General features: G+C 42.9%; 1 protein-coding gene across 19 annotated transcripts in view; it reads right to left on the bottom strand.

The window, feature by feature from the left end:
- macf1a (microtubule actin crosslinking factor 1a) overlaps window positions 1-19,185 on the bottom strand; it is a 328,092-nt gene that overhangs the window by 33,466 nt on the left and 275,441 nt on the right. For all 19 annotated transcript variants that reach the window (XM_063185302.1, XM_063185303.1, XM_063185304.1 and 16 more), the window contains 7 exons: window positions 16,593-16,818; window positions 13,982-14,208; window positions 13,324-13,446; window positions 12,281-12,382; window positions 12,008-12,109; window positions 11,275-11,448; window positions 1-47 (listed from right to left, as the gene is read on the bottom strand). The exon at window positions 1-47 is cut by the window's left edge and continues 109 nt beyond it. In XM_063185302.1, the coding sequence (XP_063041372.1) occupies window positions 1-47; window positions 11,275-11,448; window positions 12,008-12,109; window positions 12,281-12,382; window positions 13,324-13,446; window positions 13,982-14,208; window positions 16,593-16,818 (1,001 nt within the window). The remainder of the gene's footprint in view (window positions 48-11,274; window positions 11,449-12,007; window positions 12,110-12,280; window positions 12,383-13,323; window positions 13,447-13,981; window positions 14,209-16,592; window positions 16,819-19,185) is intronic.

Below are 19,185 nucleotides of genomic sequence, written 5' to 3'. Positions count from 1 at the left end.
GCGTGCTGGAACTGCCCCAGCGCCAACAGGGCCCCCTCCAGCTTGTGCTGTACCCAGAACCAGCATCATCATCAGCAGCAGCAGCAGCAGCATTGCCACGGGGGAGAGAGGGGAAAAGAGATGAGAGGAGAAGAGAGAGAGAGAATGATTATGTTAATGCAGGGTTCATACACTTTTTCAAAAAATGTTTCCCATGACTTTTCCATGACTTTTCCAAAACCTTTTTCTGAATTTCCAGGACCGAAAAACCAATGACCAATCACGCGCGGGGGGTGGGGGCGTATTAGGCTATATTACAGGCTATATTACGTAGCCTATATTATAAATATGTAATTACTGTATATATTTATACTATAGACTATGGCATATTATATTATATATTACATAGCCTATATTACAAATATGTAAACAATAAACATATTCATACTATAGGTTATCTTTTACTACAAGCTATAAGCAACCATTATACTTCATGTTGTATTACATTAATTCTGCTATTATTCACCAATGTTATATAATTCGCTTGTCTAATGTACAGTCAGAAGTGAAAATGAATAGGCCTAGGCCAGCCTATAGCAAATTAGGTCGTGAAATCATCATGAAGACACATTTGTATCAACATGCTGCTCTCTATGGAGATGGATAAATGCTCATCCTGCCCAAGTAAGAAATCATAGGCCTGCCTACTACACCTGCCTAAGCACAACAGTCCAAAGCTCCTGTAAGAATAATAATGTTGTCATTTGTTGTGGTCGTTGCTGGAGCAACAAAAAAAAGAGAGAGAGAGACTACACTGTTCGTGGCATAGTTCTAGTCTGACGCCCACTCAAGGAGATGTTACAACGATCTGACTGATTTGAAAACAAAGACACAGATGACTTTTTCAAACTCTAGTCACGCTGCCGTTTATACCAAAACAGGCGCGTCATGCACATTGGTAATCGTTTGGCTCGCGGTCAGCTGCACATAGACTACGGATGTCATGTATAGTCAGGGTCAATTTTCCCAAAAGATGAACCCTGAAGGCAAATTGTGTTAATTTTTGGTATACAACTGATTTAGGGGTATTCAAGGGTGCTGAATCCAAATCTGTTGTATACCGGGCGCAAAAATGTACGGAAATGCCTCAAACGGGCAAAATCCAATATGGCCGCCGACACCAGGTTAAAATCTCGCAATCCCTTTTCTTTTTGACTAAACAAGGTATGAATGTGAAAATAAGACTTATTTTTATGTTTTCATATATGGGGAACCCCATTCTCTCATCAGATTTAAGGTCAGATTTGAAGAAAATGCTTATATAATTGGCTGGCAGCTTTTTTTTAAAACAGGGAGCCTCATATTGTCAACGATTTTTAGCATTATGATCAAACTTTCAAGATCCACAGAAAATAATGTCTGATGTCTTTGTGAACACCAATACTACCACAAACTGCACTGAACTGTCTACTTTCACCTGAAAAAAGAAGTTTGTGTCTACCTATTTCCATTCTTTAGTTACTGGCAGTAGAACATGGGATGACGCCTCTAAAAAAGCAATGATTTCTGACCCAAAAATAGTACACTTCTGTGTCCATATTTTTTCTTTCAGGACAAAGTGCCTTTTTATAGTGTTCATGTTTGGTATACAGCATTTCCATGGGTTTTGAAATATGCTCAATTCAAATCTGTCGTATACCAGGCTCAAAAAATTCCTATAATGCCTCAAAATGAAGGAATCCAATATGGCCGCCGTCACCAGAGATATACATATCTTTGATTAAACAAGGTGAACTCTTAAAAACATTATGTAGCTATACATTTTCTTTTCATACATGGGGAAATAATGTATGTAATCAAATTTAAAATTATGATCAAAGGTAGTCAGTGTAGTCAGGCAGTTCAGTGTAGTCTGAATTCATGTTGAAGACAACAAGGCACTTTCTTTGCACCTTTTATCCACCCCCCGCCCCTCTTTTTTTTAATTTTTTATTTTTTTAAATCTTTTTGAGGACACAAAAACACACAACAATTTTTACTCTTTATAGGCTTCAAACCTATAATAAGACGTAATAAACTAATCTTGAATCTTGAATCTCGAATGTTTACAACCATTGTTTTTCATGCCAATTAACTGACAGGCTAATTTCTATTGAAATGTTTTGTCTTATTTCAATTGCTTATGCACAATGAAATGTGTTCACCTCAGCCCACCTCTTCCATTATGACAAAACTATACACAGATAAGTCTGTATGCCTGAATGTACCTTCATCTAATATGAATATCTAGTTTTGGGAAGTTATTGTCTGCTGATTTTATTGCCTTGTTTAGATTAAATCCTTGAACGGTAGAAAGGTGAAAGGTGGAACAAAACACAGGTTGATGTCATTGTAAAATATTTACTTTCTTGATAGTTAGGCTATCTCCAATCATTATCAAGCTCCTCCTACTCAGTGATTTGGCCACTACAAGTTTAGACACTACATAACACCAGGCACTACATTGTACTTTTGCTACAGATGTAGCGAAAGCAATGGAGTTGTTTTGCAGTGATTAGTCCTAGTCATAGAGTCTTTGCTATCTACATCAGAAGCCACACAATGGCATATTGTGCCCCCACATTATCAAGCCAATGTACTGAGGCAGGATCACATACTACTCTACCCTGTCCTTCTGTCAGTCACTGAAACGGGATGGATGAAATTGAATGGGGCATTAGTCCCACTACTCCTGTATCTGCCATTCACGAAGCATGAAAAGACACACAACTTGTCACAACTTGTGCTCGCCCCAAGGAGTGCCTCATCCCCCTCTGGATCTGCAAGAAGAGGCATGGAGTACATGGAGTCATTCAGTTGCTGCAAATAAGATACATTTGTCTTGGGCATACATAGCTGTCGCATTTAAGCGAACAACTCCTTCAAAATCACTGGAGAGGAGGAGAGGTAATTGAGAATAAGTTAACCTAGGGCTCTGACTTCTACTCCAAAGGGCTTGGATCATAAGTGGGACAGTCAGAGCACACCCACAACCCTAGTGATGGTCAATATCATGCTGCCTTCCCCTTACTTGCACTTCACCCCCATGGTGTCCCTCACACAACTGTGCTTCTCTCATCCAGTGTGCTCCATCATCTAAGCTTCACCTATCACTTGGATCCCTAACATGCAGGCACGTGCAGAGCATAGTTGCCCACGGTGCCCGAGCAACGGCCCTTTTGCCCACATTGGCTGATATTGCCCTTCCAAGGGAGGGGAAAATAATATGGCAATTATAATTTCATATTTCAATATCATTTGATTTCTTTATAATTCATAATTTTGATTGAAGTTTTGTACAATAAAGACTTAAGTCAGTCATACAAATTCATCAGACCCGTCGAGAATGGGCACGAGCGATGTGAGGTAGGTAGGCTACACAACAACTCCGGTGGGGAGGCACGCGACAGGCTCTTGAGCGCCTATAAGACACACAAAAGATTTTGAAGATGCCTGGGTGTCGGCTAGAGCCCTACAAACGGCTAGAGCCCTACAAACATATTAGGGTACAAAATATGCTCACAATCAACCTCTCTAATACAATGTTGAGTTTAGAACTTTTAGTTATCATACATCTGACAGCCAGCCAGCGCCACGTTTAGGTAGCAAAAAACCCGACAGCCAGCTGTAGATAGCCTATGCCTCGGAAAAATAGGCTAAGATTTCATGTTTCAACTGATTTGCTTTGCAATTCGTATTTTTGATTGAAGCTTCCTAAATTAAGTTTTCAAATTCAGATTCACCTGCACCTCGAGAGATAGGCAAAGGGAGGGGCAGCATATGCGCGATGCGGGGGGCACGCGCAGCTCTACATGGGAGGGAGGGGGGAACAAGCATGCATGCGAGTCGACCAGGGCAGAGACGCAAAATATGTCGAAGATGTCGTGGGAGTAGAGCGACTGCCCTGACGGCCTGAGGTGAGCTGGAAACACAGCAGACTACACAGTATTAAACTACATGATCACAATTAATGTCTCTTAAAGCCGATCTCGAGTTTAGGACGTTTGATCCTAAATAATCTGACAGCCGGGGTGTGCCACGTTCAGATATTGGGGGAATACGACAGCCAGCTAGCTTGCTTGCAGTCAACGTTTTACATGGCTCAGGTTGTTTTGTGGAAGGCTGACCCAACTAAGAAACATGCAGATGACATGTCGTTTTATCAAGCAAGAGAGAACTTAAGGGGGTAGGCTAGCTAAAGGAAGCACTAGGCCTGTCACGATAACAATTTTTGCCAGACGATAACGATAACAAAAAATTATTGCGATAATCGATAATATTGTCTCTCTCGCCATTTTCAAACAATATAATGTGCAATAAAAAACACTGCTATGCAAGGTGCGGCTTCCTTCTTGAAACATTGAATGTAACATTTGGGCCAGCAGACTCAGAGGTTTAAATAATTAAGATTGACGCCTGCTCCAAGAAGAAATGTGTCAAACAATATAATGACGTAAAAATGCAATAAAAATGTGACTACACCCCTTCACATTTTTAAAGCATCACGGCGGGGGATATATATATGTTTTTAAATACATCCTCATGGAGCACAATAGGCTCTAAATAGGCTTTTTGTATTTATTATTAAGGTAAGTTATATAGTCTGTCTCTAACATTTTCTGTTCTTTATCTTTCTCAAGCACACTGAATGGCTTATAGGTCTATCCATGGTGTGATGTAAAATAACCTACTGGTGGGGTATTGTTAATTCACAAATTATTACTTAGACAGCTTATTTCAAACAAATGCACGTTGTTACTAGCTAATTGTCAGTCAAAACCCAAATCAGCCCTGTTAAAGGCATTTCAACATCAGCAAAAAGCAAAAGAGCATGAACAGATGCACAAGTTCCAGCTCTCTCTCTCTCTCTCTCTCTCTCTCTCTCTCTCCGATACCCTCGACTGGAACAAGTTGCAATTCTGCGCACTTTAAAGCCCTTTATGAACGCCCATACATTGATTCTTATGAGTTATGAGTCGCCATGCCTCTGTTTCCCCTGTAGCGCGCTCAACCGTTCACATTCTCCTGGTGTGACAGATTTAAATCCACAAATCTTATCTTCATGATTTGCTTGCGGACTGCCTACTCATATTGTTAGGTCTAAATAAACAAGAAATATAGCGAAAATCACAAAAAGAACAGACAACGAACGTCGGGGTAGGAGGCGCATTGAAATAATAGTGGAAACTCGGCGAGGTTTAAAATAACAGCCTCAGAGCAAGTTTGTCGCGACGGCACCACTATCGGATATTGGGTTGCTGCGCATGTTTCAAAATGAACATTTGCCTCCGTGTTGGAGCTGTTCATTCCCCTCTCTGAGGAACGTTGCAGATGCGCTGACTGAGACTGGAAGAATATTGCGCTCCTAGTCTCTAGCGCTGATTCTTTGTCGAGGCTTATAAGCGACGCGCGGGAACACCAGTGTTCTATTTCAAAGACGCAAGTAGCCAGATCAATGCACTTTTTTCCAACCAGAACTGTACTGAAACTTAAAATTACACCAACATTTAAGCGCCATTGCGCTGCGTTGGCCTATAACGCGCCATCAGTAGTCTTACGGCTATGGTAGAGAAAGGGAGAGAGGGAAAACAAAACATCACGCAAATAACTTATCGTTACTTATCGGGGCCAGAAAAGTGATCGTTCTTGTAAAAAGTTATCGTCCGATTTATTGACTTATCGTATATCGTGACAGGCTTAGGAAGCACATCTCTGCAGAGTTGGCAGCGAAAAAAATGAACAGGTGCAGGTGAGGCAGAGAATCTTTTTCAGGATTGTGGAGGTTTGATCTTGGTGAGACCGCTAGGAAAGTGCGTTTTCTTAGGCTGATATAGCCTATTCTCCGACCCAAAGATAGGCTACTGTTTCCACTGTCAATGTCCATGTAATTGAAATAAATCCACTCCACGTGATAACTGACGTTTACTGTTCTTCTCAAGAAATAGGCCTACAAAATGTGCATGAACTAACTAAAATATCTGTAATGAAAATAAAAGGTTATAAAGTCTGCGAGAAGCTCGGAGCTTCAGAGCAACATATAAGAACTGGTGCTCCCACGCCACGGTTCTTTGCGATCTGAAATGAAAGCCGACTCGTCCTTTCTTAAAGCGACAGTACACATTTTTAATATAGGCTACAAAAGACCCAACAAATGACCTAAACCTGTGAATTCTTATTGTTTTAGCTTTCCTATATAATATTCATCATTTTAATCATGGAATATGCCTATTAATTAAATTTCAAATTCAAATTAAATGATCTTTTTAACAATTTTTAACTACCGGTATTTCTATTTATTATAACTTAAAGTCTACTTTGGCTGCTACAAGGATTATAAAGATGACAGTGGGTTAATTGATTAAGCATCCTCATATTTAGCCTATTAATTTACTCATCATTTCATTTCATTTAAGATGAGGATGACTCAGAGCCACAGACCTCTGCACATAGGGCAGGTAGGCATAAGACTGATAATCTCTGTGACTGATACAGGTTTAAAAACTATCAAGACTTTTTCTCATAATTTCATTTAATTTAGGGGCAGCCACATACCACACATGAGGAAATGTGGATCAGGAGACATTTAGGGCAGGTGGGCATAAGGCTGATCATCTCTGATATGATTAATAGGTAGGCCTACATGTTTAAAAACTAGCATGTTATATCATATGGTACGCATATTCAGGATACTATACAATAAAAGATATTAATAATTATGACAATAATATACTACTTCTACTACTACTACTAAAAATAATAATACCTATGGTGCAGTTTCCTGAAAATTCTGAAGGCCGCTCATTGTTGATGGTTTTTTTTTTGGGGGGGGGGGGGGGCGGGGGGGTTGCCCTTTCTTCAAGTTAGAGCAACTGCCCTTTGAAATTCCTGTGCACGTCCCTGCTAACATGGGATTACAACTCCATCACGTACAGTAGATAACCTATAATCCTTCGGATTCGCCCTGATCGCAAACCACAATACCGTAGAACCAATCAGGATCACTGATTTTTCAGAGATGTGACACATTTAACTTCTCACCACCATACATTTTGACTAAGTGAAAAAAGTAGTTCTTTCAGCAACAATGACTGCTCCAATGAGTCACTTTTCGAATCTGTGAATAGTTAAAGCGCAGCTCAGACAAATGTGACACAAAATGTGTCATAAGTGCAAGGATTTCTTTAAATAACTCCACTCTTTTGGACCTCTATGCCTATGGCGTAGCTCCAGATGGAAGTTGCTGTGGCCAGCAAAAGGTGGTAGTCTGATATACAGAGAATACTTTCTGTATCTTTGAATGCAAAGAAAACCAAAGAGATAATTGCGGCCTTCAGGAGGCACACCTACAAGAGGAAAAAAGTTAGCCCCTCTCTAATCCTCCTGCTGCATCAACAGAGCTAAAACATTATCTAGGACAGCCTCCAACCGGGTCTGCAGCTCTTTGCCTTGCTGTCCTCTTGGTACAGGTGTGTCAAAGCAAGGACCAAACAACTCAACAAAGGGCCATAACCACATTTCACACGCACATGCACAGAATGACCATTCATTGGTATCCCTCAATCCACTGATCTCTTACCATCCATCTGGTGTTCTGCAATAGACTAATTGATACAGCACAATGTAAAATAGTTGTGTTTGCAGAGTGGGCCACCGCTACTATAATATCTACATTGAGCAAGACAATTGATGCAATAACTCTTGGATACCAATGAGTATGACATGAGTACCAATACACGAGTATGTCCTCTGTGTATATATTCACACACACGCACACACACACACACACGCACACGCACACACACACACACACACACACACACACACACACACACACACAGACACACACACACACACACACACCGTATGCACTCTCTGCTCTGTTCATGGTTTTTTGGCACTACTAATTGTATATTCTGCTCACCAAAACTGTTTTGTGAATTAAATGTGTGCTCTGAAGTGTGTTGCGTTCAATCTCATTGAACATGTGCATAGTGACATACACCATTCTATTCTATTCTATTCTATTCCAATCTATTCTATTCTATTCTATTCTACACATCAGCTCACCACTCAATCCTCCTTTATTCATAGAGCACATCAATAAAATTGGCAAACAGTGATTTCCATTGTAAAGTTGTATAAAAAGAATTATTTAGGCAGACTCGTGTGTGCACTTACTTTTATGGTTGAAAAGATGGGAGCATGGGACGTGGTTTGAGATGGAAACATTTCATCATGGTATAATGCCTCAATTATTGAATTGAAATCTGCCTGAGTGTATATTATAGCGCCTGTATACGTACGTATGTGTACGTTGGTGTTCCAATAAGAATGTCTTCTCTGCCACACTTGTGTGTGTATGTACTCTCTCAATGTGTGGTCCGTCCGAACATTGCAATGTTATGCTTGATTGTTATTTACATTAAGAGTGGCAACAGGGAGTGAATGTAGTGTATGTGGGTAGTAAGTGTTGTCTTTTCAGTGACAGTGTTCGTATTGTAATGGACTCTACCGGGGGCCTATTCGAAAACAAGATATGTTATCTAAGACCAATACATTTAATTAATGCCGGATTAAATTGAAATTGGGGAAATATTCCAATATAAATTATCAATTTATTAACAGTCTTAAACATGTATGCAGGTCTAAATCATGTCTTTTCATCCAAATCTTAAACCCGAGCACAGCAATGAATTCCCCATGTATGAAAACCTATAGCTGGCATAATATATTTAAGAGATGACCTTGTTTAATCACAGACATGTACTGTATATCTCTGGTGATGGCGGCCATATTGGATTCCTTCATTTTGAGGTACTATGGGATTTTTGAGCCTGATATACAGCAGATTTAAGTTAAGCATCTTTCAAAACTCATGGAAATGCTGTAAACCAAACATGAACACTAAAAAGACACTTTATCCTGCAAGCAAAAATATGGACACAGAAGTGTAGCATTTTTCGGTCAAAAAACAGTGTTTTTTTGGTGGTGTCATCCCATGTTCTACTGCCAGTAACTAAAGAATGAAAATAGGTAGACACAAACTTCTTTTTTCAGGTGAAAGTAGACAGTTCAGTGCAGTTTTTGGCAGTATTGGTGTTCACAAAGACATCAGACATTATTTTCTGTGGATCTTGAAAGTTTGATCATAATGCTAAAAATCATTGACAATATGAGACTCCCTGTTTTAAAAAAGCTGCCAGTCAATTATATAAGCATTTTCTTCAAATCTGACCTTAAATCTGATGACAGAATGGGGTTCCCCATATATGAAAACTTAAAAATAAGTCTTATTTTCATATTCATACCTTGTTTAGTCAAAAAGAAAAGGGATTGCGAGATTTTAACCTGGTGTCGGCGGCCATATTGGATTTTGCCCGTTTGAGGCATTTCCGTACATTTTTGCGCCCGGTATACAGCAGATTTGGATTCAGCACCCTTGAATACCCCTAAATCAGTTGTATACCAAAAATTAACATGATTTGCCTTCAGGACCTTAAATAAGCACATTTTCTGAAATTCTGCCTAGACTAGTAATCTTTCAGCACACTGGACAAGTTCACTCGCAGGCAGCAGGTGCATTGCTTATCAATATCAAAATCTCGGGGCTTACCGAAAGCATAAAGGTTCGCTTGGTGCCCTATCTGGCACATTAAACCAAGACCAAACAGGTCTTAGGATTGTATTCCTTTTGGCATTAGCTACGTTTCAGTGGAACCGCTAAATATTTTAAAACGCGTATAACTGCTAACCTGTTAGTAGCTGAGGAGGTAACCGCCTGCTGTATCTTGCCCTTCAGGTGGCTAACAAGTGCCGCTGCTTCGCCCATATCGGACGGACACATCACAACTTTCGTCCTCTCCGGCCATTGTTGATCATCTTTTCAGAAAGTTAAGCCGCGCATTGTTGAAGTAACACTTCGCGACATGCTGTAATATCGTACAGAGCCACATTTCTTTTCTAGGATTAGAGCGATGATCACCTCTCACCACCACGCACACACTATATCTAGCTCGCGCGTTACGAGGCGGGTTGACAGGTGTGACTGATTTCTAGCGCCAAAAACGCTTGAAATCCGCCTGGAGCCATTACAACATGCGTTATTTGAAACCCACTCAATTTGGCAACATATGATTAGGCAGACGCAGGCGGTAGACAACATTTCCACGAGAACTCGGACATTTAGATTTTATTACGCCGTGGCATCAACTTCATAAAGATAATTGATGAAACACTGGATGGATTTCCATGACTTTTCCAAAACTTTTGACCAAAAATACGTTTTCCATAACTTTTCCAGGCCTGGAAATTTGAATTTTCAAATTCCATAACTTTTCCAGGTTTTTCATGACCGTACGAACCCTGTAATGTAATTAACCCCGAACACAGACAGACAGACAGACAGACAGACAGACAGACAGACAGACAGACAGACAGACATGCACACGCTCACACACACACACCTTCCTCTAAACAGGTCTCTCTCTTTCACTCACACATGCATGTACGCACAGATGCACACACGCGCTTTCACCCCTCTCTTTCACACATACTGTACAGAACACAGTGGCAGCAGCAGCTCTGTTGAACATGTGCCCGAGAGGAAAAAAAATAATCATCTCTCACTTGATAATCCGCCTGCCCTCCTGAGAATACTCTCCCCCTAGCCAGACATAATTACTGCCGATACAATATGTCATGTTTACACACGCCGTATAATTAGCTTTCGCTGTTGCAGAGTGGGGGTATGTGCATTTTTTTGTGGTAAAAATGCTGTACTGTGATTTCTTCATTTCGTCTTTATGTTTGGATAATACAAGTCGGCTGGATGTAAAAATGATGTGTTGCACAATTCAGTATGAAAAAACGGTTCCATTTTGTGAGGTATCTTATCACAGACCAACCCTAACACTGAAGGAATAGTGTACATGTATCATTAAATGAAGCAATTTGGTCATTCCTGTTCTGAGAGAGAGAGAGGCCTCAGCCTTTGCTCAAACGGTAAGGCACTGCACTGTTACGGTGGGGGACCCGGGTTCGATCCCGACCCGAGGTCATGTCCTGATCCTCCCCTGTCTCTGTCGCACACTCATTTCCTGTCCCACTCCTCCCTGTGCTATCCTAATAAAGCCCCCACTCCACCTCCAAACCAGAGAAAGAGAGAGACAGTCAGAGTCAATCTTTCAAACTTTACTATTATATATGGGGAACACCACCTCAATGTGAAAATCGATGCCTCCCTCTCCCATAGCGTACCTGTCTCATTGTGATCTTGTCTCCCAGGTTGTCCCATAGGTGGCGTAGTTCGGTCAGCGGCTCCTGGATCATGTCCTTGTCGGCCTGGTCCGTCACCTTCTTGAGCAGGAGCTCCCCCTGGTGGCACAGCTTCTCCATGTCGATCTGCTGCTGGTACACCTCCACTTTGTATTGCTGTAGAGGAGAGGGGAAGGGGAAGGGAAAGGATTTAAAGGCAACAGTGTTTGGAATAAATGAAGAGCTCTTTTCCAAAATGAGATATATCCATTTTATAGAATGTTGGGAAATTGACATTTTTGTATTGGGCTCTCCATTGAATTGCATTGCAAAATTCATTTTATAGAGGTTTAAAAAGTATGTTCTGAAAACATTTGAATGGCAAGAATTCACATATAGATTATAGGACGTCTTAGCAGTCAATTCCAATATTAAAATGCAAAAAGTCAAAAATGGTGTATATAGCGTTTTGGAAAAGAGCTCTTCAAATGTAATTTTCATATATCAACTCAGTTGTTGATTTAAGGGAAAAAGCTTTTACTCTTGATGACCATAACTCTAAGTTCGAGAAAGAAACCTTTGGTATAAAAATGTGATCTCTGAGCTGTGAGATCTACACAATATGAATGAAAATACATACAACAGACTTGAAGAAACTGTCTCTTTAAAGCACAAAATAAATATCTGTTTGAAAGTCTGCTGAGTTTACTAGAGAGAGCTCGAAAGGAGGTTTCACCTTCAATTCCTCAATCTGCTGCTTGACTGTGCTTAGGTCTGTCCCCACAGGGGGCATATCACACAGCTTGATCACAGCGTTGTCCAGGTAGTCAAACATGCCCTGTAATACACACACACACAGATATTAACACATGTAATATTAGTAAAATAGACATATTAACAGAAATATTAAGACATTAACATCACATAACACATGTGGTTGATGATGGGGCACCCCCCTTCTCACACACACACACGGTCAAAAGCAATGCATGCTGGGCCATGGACTGACCTGCAGAGCGTCCTGGTATTGCACCGAAGCGGTCATGGCTTCGTCCAGTCGCTCCATCCTCTCGCGCCAAGTGCGGTTCAGGCCTTCCCACGCCGCATTCATCTGAGGAAACGACACACAAAACAAGAGTGCATTCAGCAAAACCGCCAGCAGATGGGCTTGGACTCTCTCCCACGGCTCTCTCCTCGAGGTGAATAATCAGCAATGAATTGAAATGCCTGTTTGTGTTTGAATGCATGTCCTGATTAGTTGGTGTTATTTTACAAAAAGAGGAACTGAGGTGATGGGATGTAGTTCCCTCATTGATTCATTTCTTCTGCGCCAGTGGGCATACAGATGATTCTGAGTTCAGAGTTTGAATTCAGAGTATGTGTCGTGTGGGGTGTGTGTGGTCCTTTGTATTACAGCAAAATGCATTTTGAATGTATTTTGGGAGAAGAAAATGTGAACCACCAGATACAGTGTAGTTCAATGTGTGTGATTTTACTGTTGGACCCCAGGAAGAGTAGCTAGGTCTGCGCCCAGCTAATGGGGATCCTAATAAACTAAAACTAAAACCAAAAACTGTCACAGATTACTGTCTTCTGCGCAGCTGTGCACTACTTGCACCCACTATGTCACTATGCAATATGACATGGAATCCACTCGAAAAGCAGCTTCGTAAGATGTACCAAAGTTTGCCCTGATGAAGGCTGTTTTGCAGTCGGAATGTGAAAGCGTTATCTGATAACCCTTTAACTTTTCAATAAAATCAGCGTGCCTCAGACAACAACAAGGAGTCTATTGTTCGGGTCTTCACATCTGGGGGAAAAGTCACGAGCTAAGTACTGAAGTTGCACACATAGGAGTTTGGGCTATTTCTATGTACTGGGTTTGTCATCACACGATACATTTTCAATGTCTTATATGAGGGACGAGATGGAGGAACGGGCACCAGCACAGTTCTGCCTTTTATTTTGAGACAGACAGAGATGAGTATTTGCATGTAGTGGGTTTGTCATCCCGTGATACATTGTCAATGTATGTCATGTGAGGGCTCTGACCTCATCGATGGTCTTCTTGACCTCTGGCTTCTCAGTTTCTCCGCAGGCAAAGATGAGGTCAGCTCCCAGGGTCCTCACAATCTCAAGCTCCTCCCTCAGGCCATCGGTCTCCGCCTTAATAGCCTGTCAACCAATCAGAGCAGAGCATAGACAAATGACCAGAGGAGCCAGATCAAAGTAAAGACAAAATGACCAAGCTGGAATCAGATGAGCGTCATAAAATATTTTAGCACAATATGCAGGGCAGAAAGATCTAAGGCATGGTGTGGGAAATCAGTTCTGTGATTGAAAGTAAGAAATCATTACTACTTAGTACTTTTACACCATATGAGTTATTTTGCTTGTGTCATGATAATTTAGACATCCAAATACACACAATATGTCTATATAGTATACAAAAACGTACAGTACATGCATACATACATACGGTAAAGTATAAGCGCGTTTAATTCCTTGATGGCGCCCTATGCATCTCTCTCTCTCTCTCTCTCTCTCTCTCTCTCTCTCTCTCTCTCTCTCTCTCTCTCTCTCTCTCTCTCTCTCTCTCTCTCTCTCTCCCAACCATCAATATCCATCCATCCATCCATCCATCCATCCATCCATCCATCCATCCATCCATCCATCCATCCATCCATCCATCCATCCATCCATCTCGTACCTCTGCAGCCTCGATCTGTTGTTTGATGAGCGAGGGGTCGACTCCGGGGTCCTCCAGCTCCCTGACGATGTCCTGGGAGTCGCGCAGCGTGCTGAGCAGCGCCGCCATGTCGGACCAGAACTTCCCGGACAGGTCCAGCACGTCCTGCAGCTTCCCCTCGCGCTCCTCCGCACGCTGACGGATCTCATCCCACAGCGAGCGCAGACGCAGCAGCCGAGAACGCACCGCTAGAGGAAGAGAAGATTTGAAAAGAAAGATAGAAAAATAAGTAAGCAAGTAAAAACATGATTACAATTCTTCCCCTCATGGTCCTTCCCTCGTCCGCTGACGGATCTCATCCCACAGCAGCAGCGACCGCACCAGTGGAGGGTGATGATGTTAACACTGGCATGTAGTCAGAGTTTAATAAATGTTTTTAACTTTAGTAAGAAGTGCCTCAAGAGTTTTGTCAAAAAAGTCTTTTTTATGTTACGTTTTTTTGATGAGCACCGTTTTTCACTAGAATTGGAGAAGTGATCCAGTGAAGCGTTCCCTTCTCTCTTTCTGGCCTCACGTGCCCAGTTTGGTAACACAAGTGGGACTCCCTGAACAACAGAGACACTACACTACACTACACTACACTGAGTGCAGATACAGCTCAGACAAGCTGCAAAGTGAATGACATTTCAAACCCCGTGCCAAAATCGAAATGCCTTTAAGGCTGAGGTTTTTGACTGTTCAAGCTTTTAAGATGGACTTTGTGAAAAAGGATCAGACAGCGAATCGCTAGAACATTTTGTAATAAAAATGTCAATACGTCACCTCAAACAACATGCCAAATATCCAGGACTAAGGGAAAGAGTCATCCCTAAATTAATCAATAATACACACAAATGCACAGATCTATGGACAAGCACATTTATTTGTGTACATTGATGCTGCCTGCAATCCACAATGCATGGCTCTGTCCCACTTAGGTATATAGCTTTTTTAAAGCATTTCTCTTGCGTGCTTGCGTCTATTTGTGTAACCATTTTTGCAGGCATGCCTTGCCCGGTGCTCATAGCCTTGCTTCATTCATTTGTGTGCATGTACACATTAGTGTGTGTGTGTGTGTGTGTGTGTGTGTGTGTGTGTGTGTGTGTGTGTGTGTGTGTGTGTGTGTGTGTGTGTGTGTGTGTGTGTGTGTGTGTGTGTGTGTGTGTGTGTGTGTGTGTGTGTGTGTGCCCGAGCGTGTGCTACACACCCCGTGTAGCAGGGTAATTCATGTCATTTATGCATCTCTATGTGTTTTTGCATGCATATTGCAGGGTGATTGTGTGTGTGCATACAGGCGTGTGTGTGTGTGCATGCATATGTATAAGTCACCCTGGGCGGCAAGGTCATGTGTTCGCTAGCATGTTTATGCATTTGGTTCCATTTACGCTTAAGCTACCCTGGGTGGCTAGGGCACATGTTCAAGAGTGTTTGTACCGTATGCATATGGATGCGTGTGTGTGTGCGTGTGCGTGTGTGTGCGCGTGCGTGTATGCTTAAATTAACCTGGACTGCTTTTTGTCTGTGTGTGTGTGTATGTAGGTGTGTGTTTGTGTGTATGTAGGGGTGTGTGTGTGTGTGTGTGTGTGTGTGTGTGTGTGTGTGTGTGTGTGTGTGTGTGTGTGTGTGTATTCATGTTTAACACACCCTGTCTGGGTCATGTGTGTTAATATGTATAGTATTCATGGTTCTCCAGCTCGAGATGGCTGCGTGACTGAATTTGTGGGAGTGTGTGTGTGTGTGTTCATATTTCATTCACCCTGGGTGGTTTGATCACGTGTGTGCGCGCACATGTGTGTATGTGTGTGCGCGCGTATGCATGTATGTATGTATTTATGCGTGTGTGTGTGTGTGTGCGCGCGCACACACATGTGTACAGCCACCCCCCCACCTCACATGTTCATATCTGTGTGTATATGCATTCGCACGTGTGTATGTCCATGCGTCTCCATTCATCCATCCATCCAATGCTCCAGAATCACTCTGCATGGCCGGGTCATTGTACGAGCTATGGTAATAAACTCTTCCCCGCAGGCGCAAGGGGTACAGTATGTGTGTGTGTGTGTGTATGTGTGTGTGTGTGTGTGTGTGTGTGTGTGTGTGTCCATCTCTCCATCCAGACAGGGTGTGTATTCATGGCCATAGCTACCATTGAGGACACAGAAGTCATGTCCTCTGTATTTTGTTCAGTAATGTAAAATGTATCTATGATGAAAATTGATATATGATCAACAATGATAAATTCACTCTATATACGCCACCCCCATTTATCCTCAAGAAAGTGATTAATGAAAACAAACTTAAGGGTTTGACTGAAGTGTTTGAAGCATTCTAAGTATTTGACCCCTGTATTTCAAAATGTCTGGTTACGGCCCTGTGTGTGTGCGTGCGTGTGCGTGTGCGTGTGTGTGTGAGAGAGAGAGTGTGTGTGTGTGTGTGTGTGTGTGTGTGTGTGTGTGTGTGTGAGAGAGAGAGTGTCTGTGTGAGAGAGTGTGTGTCTGTGTGAGAGTGTGTACAGGTATGTCTGTGTGCGTGCGTGCATGTATGTATGCGTGCGTATGTACGCGTGCGCGTCCATCACTCCACCCACACTCACCCTGTGCGGCGGGGTCGTCGTGCGATGCCCTGGTTATAAGCTCCTCTCCGCGGCCACACAGGGCGCTGAAGGAGGGCAGCAGCTTGTCCAGCTCCAGACCGGATGCCCGGTGCTCGGCCAGCTGCTCGCGGATCTTGTCCACCTCGGCGGCCACCGGCGGGGGCTGACGCAGACGCTGCACCGCCCCCTCCAGCGTCTCCAGCAGGGGGTCCATCTTGTCGTGAAACTGCGGAGTGGAGTGGAGAGGGTGGAGAGGACTGTGAGATCGTTTTGTATGGCTTTGAATATGAATACAATAGCAGTCTATGGGCCCTTTTTTTTGGGGGGGGGGGCTGACGTGTGCTACTACTAAAACGTCATCGGCCCCTTTACAGATGTAGATGTTGAGGAGAATACAATGGTATGGTTAATTAAGACTCTTACATTGATTTGAAACCTGTAATTACATGAGGACATAGGGACAATACAGTGCAATTGTCGTAGGGAGAAGAGAGGAGTTACACTCAAGAGAGTTGATAATACTTGGGCCCTTTGCACAACTGCACAAATAGTGTACAGACAGAGACACACACACACACACACACACATGCACATTCGCTCACACAGACCCGCACACACTTCAAGAGAGCAGACATTGGTGAGCAAGAGCAAGTTCGAGAGGTGAGTTTGGGAGTTCACTTGGGTCACACCGTGGGTGCAGACCAGTCATGATATGGGTGCTCTGTATATGAACCATATTTTTGGACCTTTTGTGCCTTTGTTGACTAACATTGAGATTAGAATGAGAGGAAGTGAGTGGGAGAGAGAATGACAGGAAAACGGGTTGGGCACGATTCGATTCGTGTCACAATATAACAATAATGATGTGGATATACTTTTTAATAATTATTTTAATTTTAAATGTTCAAGCGTCGCTCAAAGCACCCAAGGACACTTTACAAAGATGATGAATCATTTATTGCACGGTGTGTGTGTGCTCTAGCCGTTGCGCCACAGCACAATCCACCCACTCACATCCATACCATCTCTCTCCCCTTAGGGATAGGGCTAGGGTCCTTCACCCTGCGGGTCAGACCTCAAAGCCTGCCTCTCAACTGGTTTTGCCTGAGGCACCTCATTAGATTGTGCTTATCCATTTAGATTGCAAGGCAGGCAGAGGAGTGTCTGTAAGAAATATTTATTTATTTCATTATTCATTTATTTATTTATTCCTTGTTTATTTCTTGCCGTGCTTGTGGGTCTAGCTATGCCACAGGGAAAAGGTGTAACCGACGTCTCAAGGTTAATTTAAAACTTGTCCTGGGAGACTGCGGAGCGGGACCCAGCTGTTTCTGCTGGCGCCAGCATCACACCGCAGTGGAGAGAGGAGCACCTCCAGTGGAGAGGAGAAAAGCAAGGTGGGTAGAGGAGAGGAGGAGAGGAGGGAGAGGAGGAGAGGAGAGGAGGAGAGAAGAGAGGAGAGGAAGAGAAGAGGAAGAGGAGAGGAGAGAAGAGAGGAAGAAAGGAGGGAGAGGAGGAGAGAAGAGAGGAGAGGAGGAGAGAGGAGAGGAGAGGAGAGAGGAGAGAGGAGAGAAGGCAAGAGGAAAGTAAAGGAGGGAATGAGTAGAGGAGAGGAGGTAAAGAAGGAAAGAGGGAAACGGAGGGGGGTAAAGGGATGCAGCGCTGTGTTGAGCAAACAGCCACAAGTCCCACAGGGGACCAGCTGCCACAGGCACTTACTGGGAGAGAGAGAGGGAACAGTGGAGGAGAAAGGAGAGAGAGAGAGAGGGAACAGTGGAGGAGAAAGGAGTCAAGGCCAAACACAAACACACACACCAGTGCGCAAGCACACACAGACACACACACAGACGAGTACGCATGCTCACACATACACGCACGCACGCACACACAGGAGGCACAAACGCAGGGACTCTCATAGGGAAACCGGCAAACAAAAATACTCTTGAGCGTTTAAAGCTTGAGGGGAAACAACACTCACAAGCTAAACATGAGCAAAGTGCTTGGCACACTAGCATACATACTATAAAATAAATATGCATACTACGCACACTATAAGCATTGAATTAATCATTGAAGTGGTGCCTATTTCAAAATAAAAAATTAAACCAACAGTCAACAATTAAGTGCATTGAATTATGTGCATGTTGGAGTCCCAGCATTGACACTGAGGTCGTCTGTGCTGAACTGTGTGATAAAAAGATGGAAATGGGCGATGATAGTGTGTGTGTGTGGTGTGTGTGTCGTGTGTGGTGTGTGTGTGTGTGTGTGTGTGTGTGTGTGTGGTGTGTGTGTGTGTCGTGTGTGGTGTGTGTGCATTGAATTATGTTGGAGTCCCAGCATTGACATACTGAGGTCAGGTGCAGAGCTGTCTGATTAAGAGATAGAAATGGGCAATGATGAAGTGAGTGTACGCGCGTGTGCCTACATGTGTGTGTGCGTACGTGTGTGTGTGCGTACGTGTGTGTGTGTGTGTGTGTGTGTGTGTGTGTGTGTGTGTGTGTGTGTGTGTGTGTGTGTGTGTGTGTGTGTGTGTGTGTGTGTGCGTGTGTGCGTGCGTGCGTGCATGTTTCGATGTAAAGCGAGTCAATGCATG

This window comes from Engraulis encrasicolus, chromosome 20 (assembly GCF_034702125.1).
Source record: "Engraulis encrasicolus isolate BLACKSEA-1 chromosome 20, IST_EnEncr_1.0, whole genome shotgun sequence".
In the NCBI taxonomy this organism is placed as follows: domain Eukaryota; kingdom Metazoa; phylum Chordata; class Actinopteri; order Clupeiformes; family Engraulidae; genus Engraulis; species Engraulis encrasicolus.
Note: the sequence above shows the minus strand (reverse complement) of the source record. Positions and strands in the feature narration are given on the sequence as shown.